This window comes from Balaenoptera musculus, chromosome 11 (assembly GCF_009873245.2).
Source record: "Balaenoptera musculus isolate JJ_BM4_2016_0621 chromosome 11, mBalMus1.pri.v3, whole genome shotgun sequence".
Taxonomy (NCBI): domain Eukaryota; kingdom Metazoa; phylum Chordata; class Mammalia; order Artiodactyla; family Balaenopteridae; genus Balaenoptera; species Balaenoptera musculus.
Window position 1 is genome coordinate 59,081,908 of NC_045795.1, and position 15,830 is coordinate 59,097,737.

The 15,830-nt window shown below is 38.3% G+C and overlaps 1 protein-coding gene across 6 annotated transcripts in view; it reads left to right on the forward strand.

Annotated features, from left to right (window-relative positions):
- Window positions 1-15,830, forward strand: part of ULK4 (unc-51 like kinase 4) — a 541,913-nt gene that overhangs the window by 101,021 nt on the left and 425,062 nt on the right. For all 6 annotated transcript variants that reach the window (XM_036870501.1, XM_036870500.1, XM_036870504.1 and 3 more), the window contains 2 exons: window positions 5,532-5,693; window positions 15,333-15,515. In XM_036870501.1, the coding sequence (XP_036726396.1) occupies window positions 5,532-5,693; window positions 15,333-15,515 (345 nt within the window). The remainder of the gene's footprint in view (window positions 1-5,531; window positions 5,694-15,332; window positions 15,516-15,830) is intronic.

The window sequence follows — 15,830 nt, forward strand, 5'->3', positions numbered from 1 at the left end:
TATGAAACATATTATGTACTGGCTGGACACAGGAAAGGCGAAAATGATTAAGACACTGCCCTATCTTCATTTATTCGGAAAGAAAATTTTTTTTTTATCCCTGGTTTAGTATGCCATTTATTGTTGTTTTGTAACTACATTTGCTTTTTTTTTTTTTCCTTTTTCTTTCTTGTGTAGTTACTAAGACATTTAAGGCTATTAACTTTCAACCTAGTGTTAGCTGTATCCCATTGTTTTGACATGTAGTGTTTCCATTATTGTTATTTTATAGATAATCCCTAGTTTAAAATTTTATCTTGGTCCAGAGTTGTTTATGAGATGGTTTAAGCTTTTTCAGGTGGGTGGGATTTTATTGCCTCTTTTTTCTTTTGTTGCAATAACAAAGTTGCATTACTGTATAGATCAAGATAGTGGTCTGTTCTATTTCTCTTGTATTTTTTTAAATTGTGGTAAAACATATATATTTAATGTAAAATTTACCATCTTAACCTTTAAGTATATAGTTAGGTAACTCACATTGTTGTGCTATTTCTGTTGTTCTTAAATATATTGAGATGTTTTTTGCCTGACTTACTTGACTTCTTTTTTCCACTTTCAAAACTTAGTAATGTACCTTGTTGAACATGGGCCGTTGATTCTGGTTTGTACTCCCTTTTCTCCTCCCTTTAATCTGTGCATTGAGAGAAAAGCGGAATGGAAATTTTACTTTTTCATTTTAATTGATATGTAGACTTCTTAGAAGACAATTTTAGTTTTAAATTATGCATATTGTTTTTGTTCATTTTGCATAGATAACTAGCTTTGCCATGGGAAATTCACACGTGTTATAAGGGTTTTCCGGTCAAATACCTTGGGACACACTGGGTTAAACAAGGTTGAATAGTTTCGTTTGTTTGTATTTAGTACTTTTCAGAGCTTTTAATTATGAATCTCCATGGACGCATATCGTATGTGATGTTTTCAAAGTTATTTGCCCACAGACCTACCTTATCCTGTGGCATGCTGTGAGATCCACTTAGGGAGAGGAAGATAGTCTTACACTGGGACTGTCATGAGTTTGTTTAAATAGTTTTCAGTAGATTTTCTCTTTTTCAAAAGGTTACCTAAGAGATTATGACCTTGTTTTCCAAACAGGTCAACCTGTTATGATTTCTATAATTTTAACAATGGTAATAGAGATGTGAGTCAAATGCCTTTGATCTTGTTACAGATGTAAATGCTCAGGTGGAAAGAGGGGAAGTATTTAGAGTGAGACATTTAAGGTGGAACACGCAAAAAAAAAAAAAAAAAAGGAAGATATGGTATAACTGTTCTAAAAAGAGTGTGGCAGTATAGAAGAAAAGGTACCCATGATGACGCTGAGTCATCGTTTCAGAGTTGGGGCTGGCATTTCGGAGACCTTGAGCTGGGAGTCAGAGGATGTGGATTTCAGTCCCAGGTGTGCCACTCTTGAGTAGTTTGATATTGGCCAAGCCCTGGGGCCCCATCTGATGTTTTGTATAAGGAAAGGTACCTGTGTTGGTTGGTCTTCCACATGCTTCTGACTTGGGCCCTCTTTGACAGCTTTCCATTCCATTGCTTTGACCTTCATGTTTGTAGACAATAGCAAAGAGCAATTCTCCCCTTGGTATCATTGCTGTATTGATTTCAGGAATATTTGGCATTGAACTTACATGGCATATGTTCTGTATGTGCATGGAATAGGGAGGCTGAGAAAGCTGGCTTTTCTTGAAGGTAGTTATTTTTATCTGGGTAGGTAGCAACCTACTGTACAGTGCACAAAGAAGCTGGAAATAGTACCTAGAGTGTTTCCACATGTTTAGAGGAGAAGATTAATTTATGCATTTGTATCTAATCAACCACCTCTTTTTTTTTATAGCTTGCATAATAGTCTGTATATAATTTTCAGTTTTAGTGCTTTTTAAAAAAGAAAACTATTGGTAAATTGCTTGTATTTAATTAGAAAAAGATGGGGCTTGAATTAGAATGTATAGAGGTGTTAGCCATTATATGTATTATCTTTGAAGTGTTTTTAGACACTAGTTAACGAAAATGAGAGAGAAGTTAAAATTCTTGATACTGGGTAAAAGTGAAAATGTGCAGCTGTATTTTCTGTTTTTGTAACTGTCACAGTTTAAGTTTAATCTTCCTAATAAAGAATGTGTGTGCCATCAACACTGGGTTCTCTGCGGGTACGCACAGTTCTCCTCGCCTTTATGTAGTGAAAGTGAGCAACATGTATGTGGAATAGGAATGATGCAGGGTTTCTTGTGTTTTTCCTTTTAATATCACTATTCATAATATTTGGAAGGCTATTATTAGTAGGATGCAATACTAAGTATGGAGTTACCTAATGTGTCTTGAAGCAAACCTTTGAGAATGGCACAAAGAAGCGATCCTGAGTTTGCACTGAGTAGGGAGTAGACCAGCTTCCAGAGACTGGGTGGGGTGAGAGGCACAAAGTATGGTATGTCCACTGCTAGGGTGAGGTTTGTACCTCCTCTTCTCCTGTGGCAGATAATCTTAAAGGGGAAGCTCCACAGGGTTCTACGATTTATATGGGTTGGGTTTCTCTGTAAATTTTCATGTTCCTTTAACTGTTTTACCCCATTACATGCTTTGTAAACTTAACAAATTCTATACCTCTTTTGTTTCTTTCTCATTTAATACCTGTCTTTATGTTTTTTCTATTTATCTTTTTATTATTATTTTTAACTTAATGGTATTGTGGTTAGAGGGAGTGGTGTATGTATGATTTTAAATCTTTGGAATTTGTCGAGACTTCTCTCATGACTCAGTATGTGTATGTACTTAGGGGGAAAAAAAGGTGAATTCTGCCATTGTTGGGTGATGTGCTTTTCTTCTTGCAGTAGGTCAAGCTTGTTAATCTGATAGATAGATATAGATATAGATCTATGTTCATGCTGATTGTTTTTTGTCTGTTTTATCAGAGATAGGTATTTAAATTGTTTTTCAGCTTTATTGAGGTATGACTGACATAAAATTATAAGATATTTAAAGTGTACAAAGTGATGATTTGATATATGCATACATTGTGAAAGGATTCCCCCACTGAGCTAACACATCAGTCATCTCATATTTTATCCCGTTACCTTTTTTTGGGGTTGGGGTGAGAACATTTAAATTCTCCTCTTTTAGCAAATTTCAATTATACTATATGGCGTTATCAACTAGAGTCACATTGTTTTACATTAGATCCCCAGACCTTATTCATCTTACAGGTGAAAATTTGTACCTTTTACCAACCTGTCCCTATTTTCCTCACTTTTACCTTTTGTTTTGTTTTGTTTTTGTTTTTTTAAGAATGTTCCTTTTATTTTTTTCTTTCTTTTTTAAATTTATTTTTTAGTATTTATTTATTTATTTTTACTTTTGGCTGCATTGGGTCTTTGTTGCTGCGCATGGGCTTTCTCCAGTTGCGGCGAGCGGGGGCTACTCTTTGTTGTGGTTCTCGGGCCTCTCATCGCGGTGGCTCCTCTTGTTGTGGAGCACGGGCTGTAGGCGCGTGGGCTTCAGTAGTTGTGTCTCGTAGGCTCTAGAGCGCAGGTTCAGTAGTTATGGCGCATGGGCTTAGTTGCTCCGTGGCGTGTGGGATCTTCTGAGACCAGGGCTCGAACCCGTGTCCCCTGCCTTGGCAGGTGGATTCTTAACCACTGCGCCACCAGGGAAATCCCTTACCTTTGCTTTTGAAAGGTGTTATTGTTGGGTATAGACTTATAGGTTGACAGTTATCTTTTTTTCTTTTTCTTTTGGTACTTTAAAGATATTGTTCCACTGTCTTCTTTTTTTTTTTTTTAAAAGGTTTCAAATTATACAAAGTATGCTCTTTGTTTTTTTTTTTAATTATTTATTTTTATTTATTTAATTTTAGCTGTGTTGGGTCTTCGTTTTCTGTGCAAGGGCTTTCTCCAGTTGCGGCAAGTGGGGGCCAGTCTTCATTGCGGTGTGCGGGCCTCTCACCATCGCGGCCTCTCTTGTTGCGGAGCACAGGCTCCAGATGCGCAGGCTCAGCACTTGTGGCTCGGGCCCAGTTGCTCCGCGGCATGTGGGATCTTCCCAGACCAGGGCTCGAACCCGTGTCCCCTGCATTGGCAGGCAGACTCTCAACCACTGCGCCACCAGGGAAGCCCCGGTTCCACTGTCTTCTGGTTTGCATTGTTTCTGATGAGAAGTCTCCTGTCATCCTTATTTTTGTTAGGTTATGTGTTAGATAATCTCTACATAATGTGTCTTTTTACTCTAGCTGCTTTTACAGGTTTCTCTTTATTACTGGTTTTTAGCAGTTTGATTATGATGTACCTTGGTGTGACTTTTCTTTTTTCTACTTGAGGTTCATTGAGTTTCTTAGAGTGTGAATTATTAATTTTCATAAATTTGAAAAAACTTTAGCCAGTAGTTCTTCAAACAAATATTTTTTCTGCCTCCCTCTGCCCCCTTTTGGGATTCTCATTGCACATACATTAGGTTGTTTGAAGTTGTCCCACAGTTCACTGATGTTCTAATGCTTTTTTCTTTCTTACCCAGTCTTATTTCTTTCTGTGTTTATTTTGGATAGTTGTTTCTTTTTTTTTTTTTTTTTTTTTTTTTGCTAAGTGTTGTGTCTTCACTAATCTTCACTAATCATTGAGTCTGCAGAGTCTAATATGTTAATCCATTTCAGTGTATTTTTCATATAAGACATTATAATCTCTAGCCCTTTGATTTGGGTCATTTTAAAATTTTCTGTTTCTTTCCTTATGCTTGTGTCTTCTTTCTTCTTGAGTGTATGGACTGTATTTATAATAGCCATTTAAATACTTTTTTCTTATTCTGTCACCTGTGTCATTTCCCTTAATTAAATTTTCTTTTTATGAGTCATATTTTCCTGCTTTTTAGTGTGTGTGAATTTAATTGGATGTCAGACATCGTGATTTTTATGTTGGGCACTTTTGTTTCTTTATAGTCTTTTAAGTACTTTTGTGCTTTTTCTTGGGCTCATTTAAGTTACCTGGAAACAGTTTGATCCTTTCTGAGACTTTTAAGCATTGTTAGAACAATCCAGAGCAGCCTTTAGTCTAAGGGTTAATTTGGTCACACCACTGGTGCAATCTCTTTCTTCGGACTTTCCTTGATGCCCTGTATTTAGGTGGTTTTTAGCTTATTGGTACACTAATTATTTCCAGCCCTGAGTAATTTCTGAAGATTGTTCTGCATACTCCTTATGATTTTAAAATTATCTTCCAGTTTTTATGTTATGCTGTAAGTTATAATTGTGTATTTTCCAGATTATTTCAGCCTTTTTATTGAAATATGTGGAGAATTATGTCATGCTAGGTTTAGTGATTAACCAAATAGTTTTATAATAGCCTGAAAAAATGACCACACCTCCTAAAACACCTAACACATCCAGGGGCACTCTTGGTATCAGGGCTTTATAAAGCAGTGATTATGAAGAAATGATGTGTATATATTTCTCATCCTAAATAATACCTATTTAATTTTCTCATTGTTTTCTACTCCTCTCTCTCTAGGAAGAACGTGTTGTGAATCACATGGCAGCAAAGATTATTGAAAATGTCTGCACTACCTTTTCTGCTCAGGCCCAGGGCTTTATTACAGGAGAAACTGGGCCTGTTTTATGGTACCTATTCAAACATTCCACCGTTGATTCTCTTAGGATAACTGCAATATCGGTAAGATGGAGCATCTTTTGGGGATATATTTGCATGTATTTAAATACCAAGCTTGAAGAACTGTGCTAGATACAGAGTAAATTTCATTGGATAGGTAGAAATCTCAGAGTAACAGTTGGTAAGAACGATAATTTGATTTTCTTCTGAAGCAGGAGGACTGTCAGGAAATTCCAATAGGATCTTGTGTGACCATGAATTACAGTTTCAAAAACTATTTGGAGGTGATAGTGGAAAACCATGGCAGTGGTTAGGGTGCAGGATTTGGTTTGGTATATTTCTAGTGTCCCTTGACTTTTCCTGTTAGCTCCCTCTTTCAGACTTTATGTTAAATGGGTTTATCATGCGGTTCAAATGAATTCATATTAATGTTCAAGCACCTGTGATTTTGCAGTTTCTGTATTTTGATTGGTTGTCTACTACTTTGCTTCCATGGTTATAATGACTTGATGTAAAGGATAATTATGTATGAAGATGTGTTAACCTGGTTGTATCAATTTAATAGTCGGTTGAACAGATACAGCCCTTTCTCATATGATTTATTTATATACTCTTTTTGATCACCAGTCTTACCTGGACTCTCAACGTTATCTGGTACCCTCCCTGTATTTCTCTAGTCTGCTCATTCTTTTGCTTCTCACTGTGCCAATTTCAGACCTTATCCTCTTTCCTTAACCCTCCAATCCCACGTTTTCCCTCCTGCATCCTCAGTAAATGGCTTCCCCCTCAGTAGATACTTCCCAGAGAAAAATGGAGACATCCAGCGGGAATTATCCCAGTGTCTGTCTTACGCATCTTTGGACCTATTTGCATCCACACCTATCCTGCCTCAGTTCTTTCTCTCCTGTTACAGCTGATGAACTGTCCCTTCTCCTGTCAGAGACAAACGTGTCCATGATTCTTCCATCTCTTCTTTTTTTGAGAATCTCACTCAAATGGTTATTTCTGCTCTTTCCTAAATCTTTACCCTCTCCTTGTCTACTAGATCTTTCTAATCAGTATTCAGGTATTCTTTACCCCATTAAAAATAAAAAGACACACATAAAAACATATCCAAAGTTTTTTAGGATGTACCTCCATCCCTCCTCAGCCCCCCACCCCAGCCATACTTCTTTAAAGGGTTATTGCCACAAGCTTGCTCCTTTCTGGCCTGTTTTCTCTTCAACCCTATCTGGTATCTGTCCTAAAAACACCAGTGAACTTTCTCAAGGCATCTCTGAGTCACATCTTAAGGCATTCGTTTTAATCCTGGGCCTTTAAAAAATAACCTGTCTTGCTTTAATTGGGTTTATATTATCATTTTCATCTTTATGCTCAGCATGGTTTCTTTTCTTGGTAGAGTTTTTTTCTAGTTGTTCCCACCAAAGTCTCATACCTTCTAGCTCTTTCTTCATTTGACACATTAAGCTTCACTCTTTCATCTTGGGCTTCTTATATTTTGTTCTTAGTGTTCATCTAATTTATTAATTTTTCATTGTAATTTTTCCGATTTCCTCCAAAATGTCTCTCCTCTTCTGCTCCAGGATCATGTTCAGTATCATATGTTATATATTGTTTTCATATTTCTTTAGTCTCCTTCAGTTTGAAACAATTCCCCAGTATTTCTGGGAAGTTCATGTCATTTACAAGTTTAAAGGATGCAGGGCTTGTATTTTGTAGGGCAAAGCTCAACCTGGGTCTATCTAGTGTTTTGCCATTAAACCTCCTTAACATCATTGAGGACCCTTACCTGTAGCATATGCCTCTGTGATGGTTGCCATATGATGACCATCTGTTTCATTCCTTTTATATCAGAGATTGGCAAATACTTTCTATAAAGGGCCAGATGATATGTATCTTGGGCTTTGATGGCCACATATGGTGTGTGTTCCATGTTCTCTTTGTTTTCTTTAACACTTTAAAAATGTAAAAACCATTGTACATTGTTCTCATGAGCTGTACAAAAACAGGCCTTTGGTATTGGTTGGAATTCTATTTTAAAGAAGCTCTTTCCCTTCTCCCACATGTATGTGTGTATTTATATCCTTAGGATCATGGATACGTATTTTATTCAATGAATTGTCATGTGATACTACTATTACCACTATTATTACTTATTGTTTGGATGCTCAGATCATCCTAGAAGCCCTACAAGCTGGCTTTTGTGTCCCATTGACCTCTTTCTTTTTTTTTTTATAAATTTATTTATTTATTTTATTTTTGCTGCATTGGGTCTTCGTTGCTGCATGCGGGGTTTCTCTAGTTGCGGCCAGCACGGGCTACTCTTCATTGCGGTGTGCAGGCTTCTTATTGAGGTGGCTTCTCTTGTTGTGGAGCACGGGCTCTGGGCACACAGGCTTCAGTAGTGTGGCATACAGGCTCAGTAGTTGTGGCACATGGGCTTAGTTGCTCCATGGCATGTGGGATCTTCCTGGACCAGGGCTCGAACCCATGTTCTCTTCATTGGCAGGTGGATTTTTAACCACTGTGCCACCAGGGAAGCCCCCATTGACCTATTTCTATCATTGATCACTTCCTTACTTTCTGACACCATGCAGTTTCTGGGCGACTTTTGTCCTTGCTCTGCCAGGCCTGGAACCAATCATTTCTCCAAGGGACCTTTGGTTTTTAGAAACCACGATCTGGGTGCTGTGCTTATTGCTACGGGGTGTTATTGTTTTCAGGCCTTCTTAGTATTCAGAGCTAGAAAAAAATATATGTACTCATACATACACATGCATATAGGATTGTTCTTATATCTATCATTGTGGGTATTTGGAACAAAACTCATGCATTCATATTGATACTTCCAATTTTAATCCCATACTTAGGATTCTTTTTAGCCTTCCCATTTTCTGTGTTTGTAAATCTAATCTCATACAGAAACCTGGTTTCAGTTATTCTCAGTATATTTACTGATCTGTTCATTCAGTTAATTTATTTATTCAGCGTAACAGACTCCATCCGCTCTGGCCGCTGCCTCTATGTCATTCTCTTTCTCCCGTGTCACTGCCACTCTGTGTCCTGAGCCACCCGTGCTCAGTGCTCCCGTTCCCCTCTGACCTCTTTCCTCAGAACCTGCTGTATTGCCCTTGGGAGGGGAAGGTAAGGGAAGATAGACTAAGGAAAACAAAGGGTTAGGTATCATTTTTGATGCTTTATCTTCCCTAATTCCTTCCTCTTCGCTGTTTACATCCAGCCAGTCGACCTGTCCTCTGATTCTAATTCATAGATACTGCTCAGATCTGTCTGCCTCTCTCTGCAGCTCTGCTGCTGCCTCCATAATCCAGGCCACCGCCATCTCTCACCGAGACCAGTGGAGTGGCCTTAACTGGTTTCCCACGGCCAGTTTGCTGCTCCACTAATTCCATTTTCCATACAGGGTGAACTTTATAAAATCACATCTCCTCTTCTTACTGCTCTGCTAAAACTTTTCAACATCTTAACAATTTTTTTTAAAGGATGATAATGCTAGATAAATACTACAGAGTACCAGGTAGAAGTTAAGAATTGGCAAGTGCTTTGAGTTTTAGGATAAAATTTAATGTTTAAAGCAATGAGCACATTTTGTGGAGTAAATTAGTTAATGCTAGCTTATTTTACTATAATCCCTTAGAGATTGTAAACTCCTGGAAAGCCAGGACTGTGTTTTTGTTCATCTTTCTATCAGTTTGAAGCCAAGTCTTTGGTTGCAGGTTTGGGCTTTTCCTGCAAAAGTTGAGATGGAGCCTCTTGTCTCACGTCACGAGTGGAGGGCAGGAGGTTGATAACGTTAAACGTTCTTCTTTACTTGGGATACAAGGAGAAATAGGCCACAAACGTCCTGCTAATAATAGAATGGGGAATACAGTATGAGATCATTGTTTGGGGATCCTAAAACAAAGTTATTCTAACATCATAATCTTAAGAAAATTTCACCTGCCTTAAGAAGATTCATTAAAGATTGAGGATATAGAAACTGAAAATACGCATCCTGAAGACACTTTACACAGATTCCTAGAGGGATGACAGTTGCATTTTCCCCAGCACGCCTTACAGAGCTGAACTTCTTTTCTGGTTTCTTTTCCGATAACGACCTCTCAGGAATGTGCTCTGGAGGTTAACGTACCCATTTAGTGATAAAGATTAGAATTCTTCACATGACTTGCAAGATGTTGGGTGATTTTTGCTCCTGCCTACCTCTTTTGTCACATCTCCTAACACTCATTCCCTCACTTACTGTGCTTCAGTGACACACATGTTCTGATATTTTCAAGAATTTCCAAGCGCTTTTCAGCCTCAAGACTTTTCCCCTTGCTATTCCCTGTGCCCAGGATGCCTTCCTCTGGCTTTTCACATGGCCGATTCTTCATCTTTCAGTTCTCACCTTAAATGTTACCCCTTTCATTAGGATGTTCCCTGCCCCTCGTGTCTCTTTGTATTTTCCGTCATAGCGGTGAACACAGCTGTATTTATGCACCCGATGTATGCACGTCATCATACATCCTGTTAGGAGGTCAGTTCTAGGAAGGTAGGGACCCTGTTGCCGTTGTTCCCTCCTGAGCACATGTGGTAGGTGCCCGGTGGACATCCGTTGACTTGATGGATGCAAGAGCAAGGCTGGAGGATGGTGTCATCAGTGCTGAGTCACCAACTTGCTCCTTGTTCCGCTTGTAACAGTCTGTGCCTATTGCCTGTGTCACTGATTTTCTGACCCGTTTCTCCTAGTCATCTCTTGGCCCCATAGAGTCCCCCTGTACCAGTGTGATGCAGATGAGCAGCATTAATATCACCTGGGAACTTGTTAGAAACACAGGTTTCTGGACCCTGACCCAGACCTGCTGACTCAGAATCTCTGCGGGGAGAGGCCCAGGAATCTGCATTCTAACAAGCCTCCAGGCGCTTCTAATGCCTGCTGAAGTTCGAGAACCACTGCCCTAGACCTTGGAGCTCTTGACAAACACTGGCCTGGCTTGGAGTGAAAGATGGCTAGTTAATCCTTCCCGCTCAGGGGTGGTGGCGTCTGTTGCTTAGGGATTAGTTGTTGAAGGGAGCAGACCTGACTTGGGAAATGTATTGAATGCATAAAAGGATTCCTAGAATCATTGGGATTACAGGGAATCTCTGTATGAGCCACAGTGGGAACCAGAGAAACCTTTAGAGTTAGACTGAGTAGAATGGCTCCTAGGAGGGAGGTTACTGGGCTAATTATCATTACTGAAGTGCTGAGAGGAAGGGTGACAAAGTGAAGAGTTTTTCGGGGCAGTGGTTCTCACTGGGGTTGGAGGGGAGCTTTTCAACAACACTGACTGCTTCCTCCTCTCTCTCCACCCCCTGCCCCTGTCCTGATGTGTCTTAAGATCTCAGAGGTCAGATGAGAGTGTGTCTAGTTTGAAAAAGTTCCCAAGGTAATTTTCATATGACATGAAAAAATCATTCACAAGACAGAAAAGAAATGGTTCTTAAACTTATTCCGTGGTGATTGTGTTCATGTTTCTAATAGATATGCAGCCTTCAGTTTTGAATTAGTCTCTTTCTTAGACATTGCTTTTAATAAATAGGTGGTCAGAAATTCTGGAGGTAACACACTGTCCTTTTGGAGGCAAATTTTGAAGTGAATTTTGAACTGGAAGTGTTCTTTCCAGTTTTAAAATGTAGTCTCAAGCTCTATTTTATTAAGTAAGTATTTCAAAACCTAATCACTGAAGATCTATCTTGAGATTTGATTTTTTTTTGATTTGGAGAACACAAGCCCTCATGTGCTCTTAAGCTTCTGTGAGCTTTCAACTGTGTTTGATATCCAGAAGTGATGGGTTAAAAGTTATTTCCTGCATGAGCTATTCAAAATGGAAGATAGGTTAGGCTTTTGAGCAGCTTTCTGAAGAGGAGAACTTCCAGTTGCCCTCATATTGCTTTGAATACACTTAGAAGCAGTCTGGACAAATCTTGTATCAAGAAACATCCCCATTATGATTGCGTAGGGATTTTATATCAATAGGAAGTCAGTTTTGCTGTGAAAGCCTCTCTAAGAATTGTTACAGTGCTAATGAGACTTACTGTTCACTGTCTTGAAGCCAGTTTAAGGGCAACCCCTAAATATCCTTGAAAAATTCTGATTGTAGCATGATCTTTAGGGGCTCCATTTAGACTGCTCTTATTTCTTTTAATCCAGGGATTGAATAATCTTTGAAATAATACTGACTGAAATAATGAAATAAATCTGTTTTCTTAATTGAAATATGATTGATTTACAATATTATATTAGTTTTAGGTGTACAGCATAGTGATTCAGTATTTTTACAGATTATACTCCATTAAATGCTATTACAAGATAACACTCTAATTTCCTGTGCTATACCCAGTATCCTTATTGCTTATCTATTTTATACATAAGTTTGTATCTCTTAATCCCATACCCATGACTTGCCCCTTCCCCTTTTTCTCTCCCCTCTGGTAACCACTAGTTTGTTTTCAGTATCTGTGAATCTGTTTCTGTTTTCCTATACACATTTGTTTGTATTACTTTTAAAAATTCCACATGTAAGTCATATCATACAGTATTTGTCTTTGTCTGATTTATTTCACTAAGCATAATATTCTCTAGGTCCATCCACATTGCTGCAAATGGCAGAATTTCCTTCTTTTTTATGGCTGAGTAATATTCCATTGTGTATATATGTACTACATATTCTTTATCCACTCATCTGTTGTTTGGGTTTCTTTCATATCTTGGGTATTGTAAATAGTGCTGCTGTGAACATTGGGGTGCATCTATGTTTTCGAATTAGTGTTCTCACTTTTTTCTAGATATATACCCAGGAGTGGAGTTGCTGAGTCATGTGGTAGTTCTGTTTTTAGAGTTTTGAGGAACATCCAAAGCAGATGCACCAATTTACATTTGCACCAATAGTGTACAAGGGTTCCCTTTTCTCCGCATCTTCTCCAACATTTGTTATTTGTAGACCTTTTTTAAAACTTATTTCTTTGGCTGCGTTGGGTCTTCGTTGCTGCGCACAGGCTTTCTCTAGTTGTGGCGAGTGGGGCCTACTCTTCATGGCATTGTGCGGACTTCTCATTGCGGTGGCTTCTCTTGTTGCGGAGCACGGGCTCTAGGGTGCACGGGCTTCAGTAATTGTGGCACATGGGCTCAGTAGTTGTGGCCTGAGGGCCCTAGAGCGCAGGCTCAGCAGTTGTGGCGCATGGGCTTAGTTGCTCCATGGCATGTGGGATCTTCCTGGACCAGGGCTCGAACTTGTGTCTCCTGCATTGGCAGGTGGATTCTTAATCACTGCGCCACCAGGGAAGTCCCGTAGACATTTTGATGATAGACATTCTGACAGGTGTGAGGCCAACATTAGCCTGATACCTAAATCAGACAAAGACACTACAAAAAATAACAGGCCAATACCTTTGATGAATATAGATGCAGAAATTCTCAACAAAATATTTGCAGAACAAATCCAACAGTATATAAAAAGGATCATACACTGTAATCAAATTGGATTTATTCTAGGGATGCAAGGATGGTTCAACATTTGCAAATCAATCAGTAAGGTGCACCACATTAACAAAAGGAAGAATAAAAATCACACGATAATCTCAATAGATGCAGAAAAAGCATTCAACAAAATTCAACATCCCTTCATGCTAAAAATTTTCATTAAAGTGGGTATAGAGGGAACATATCTCAACATTATAAAGGCCACTTATGACAAATCCACACTACCATTATACCCAGTGGTGAAAAGCTGGAAGCTTTTCCTCTAAATTCAGAAATAAGACAAGGATGTTCACTCTCACCACCCCTATTTAACACTGTATTGGAGGTCCTAGCCATAGCAATCAGGTAAGAAAAATAAATAAAAGGCATCATCTAAATTGGAAGGGAAGAAGTAAATTGTCACTATTTGCAGATGACATGATACTTTACATAGAAAAACATAAAGTCTTCACCAGAAAACTATTAGAAGTAATAAGTGAATTCAGTAAAGATTCAGGATACAAAATTAATATACAGAAATTTGTTGCTTTTCTATACACTAATAATGAACTATCAGAAAGAGAAATTTAAAAAAAAATCCCTTTTAAAATCACATCAAGGGATTTCCTTGGTGGTCTAGTGGTTGAGACTCCAAGCTTCCACTGCAGTGGATGCAGGTTTGATCCCTGGTCGGGGAACTAAGATCCTGCATGTCATATGGCCAAAAAATTAAAATTAAAAAATAAAATAAAATCACATCAAAAATACTAAAATACCTAGGAATAAACTTAACCATGGAGGTGAAAGACCTATACTCTGAAAACTATAAACACTGATGAAGGAAATTGAAGATGATTCAAAGAAATGGAAAGGTATCCCGTGCTCTTGGATTGGAAGAATTAATATTATCAAAATGGCCATACTGTCTAAAGCAATCTATTAGATCTAATGCAATTCCTATCAAAATACAACATTTTTCACAGAATTAGAACAAATAATCCTAAAATTCGTGTGGAACCACAAAAGATCCCTAATTGCCAAAGCAATCTTAAGAAAAAGGAATGAAGCTGGTGGTAGCACCCTCCCAGGCTTCAGACTATACTACAAAGCTACAGTAATCAAAACAGTATGGTACTGGCACAAAAAACAGACACATAGATCAATGGAACAGAATAGAGAGCCTGGAAATAAACCTATGCACCTATGGTCAATCAATCTGCAACAAAGGAGGTAAGAATATACAATGGGGAAAAGACAATCTCTTCAGTAGATGGGTCATCATTTTCCCTTCTTTACTACTCTCTCTGTCTGTCCTTCACCTGAGAGATGCATCAGACAAATTTCCCTTCCGAGAACCTGCTCTGCTCTTTGTGTCTCCATGTGAATACTTGTCCTCTCTCTCTGGCTAGAATTTTCTTGACTTACGTTTTCACCTTACTTTCCCACTCACCTTCAAAAGCCGACTCAATTATCATTTTCCTTATGTAGCTTTTGTTGACTTGCTTTTCCTGCCTTTCCAAGCATAATTGAGCCCATTTCTATTACAGCACATTAAATTCTATTAGTTTATTAATTTGAAGTTTCATTTTTGATAGTCTATGAGCAATTGAGGAGTAGCTCAGGGGTCTGATTACCTTGGTTTGAATTCTAGCTTTGCCATTTACTAGCTATATGCCTTTGAGAAAGTTACTTAAATATTCTGTGCCTTAGTTTTATCACCTATAAAATGGGGTTAATAATAATACCTTTCATATATGTTATTTGGAAGGATTAAATGAGGTAGTCTTCAGATATTCTCAGATCATGTTTTTCGCATACTAAACAATAAACAAATACTTACTTTTATGACTATTTTTTCAACCCTGAGCTTAGTTTCTGCACAAAGAAGGCTTATCTTAATGTTTTTTATTAAAGTTTTTCTGTGTAGACTCATGAATTATTTTATCATTTTAGTTAACTCATAATGCATATGATCATTGTAAGAGTTTCTAATGTTTTACAGCAACTTAAGTATTTATTGGTAGCTGGATTATTGTTTTAATTTTACATGTGTTGAAATTGTCCAAATTTCTTATGCCAAGGTAAGTAATGAAGGAGCAAGGGAAACACCTTCTACTCCTTTCCACAGAAGTATTTGTTCTCTTTCAGGGGACTGGTTCATGGGCTTGGAGTAGTCTGATGGATCTGTTCTCCTGTCCCTGCAGGCCTTGTGTAGAATCACTCGCCATTCTCCTACTGCCTTCCAGAATGTTATTGAGAAGGTGGGACTGACCTCAGTAATAAACTCCCTGGCCTCTGCCATCTGCAGAGTCCAGCAGTACTTGTTGACCTTATTCAGTGCTATGCTGTCCTGTGGGATTCATCTTCAGAGGCTAATCCAAGAAAAGGTTTGACCTATTATTCTACTTTAAAAATTGTTGTGTTCTCCTACAGTTTTAGTGGCTCAATAAGCAATGTTTCTCTGTAGAATTTATTTTTCATCTCAAGGGGCCTTTTGAACTTTGCCAAACCTCTGTACCACAGGCCATTCATCTGAAGATGTTATAAGAGTCTTTTAGTGATTAAAATAGAAATCTGGTAAATGGCTCTGCCCGCTTGTCCCATTTTAGTAATGAAAAGTTAGAAAATTTATGAGTCCTTCCTACATGCTAATATTTCTTATGCCTCCTTGTCCTCAGCCCTTATCTCTTTTCCCATATCCC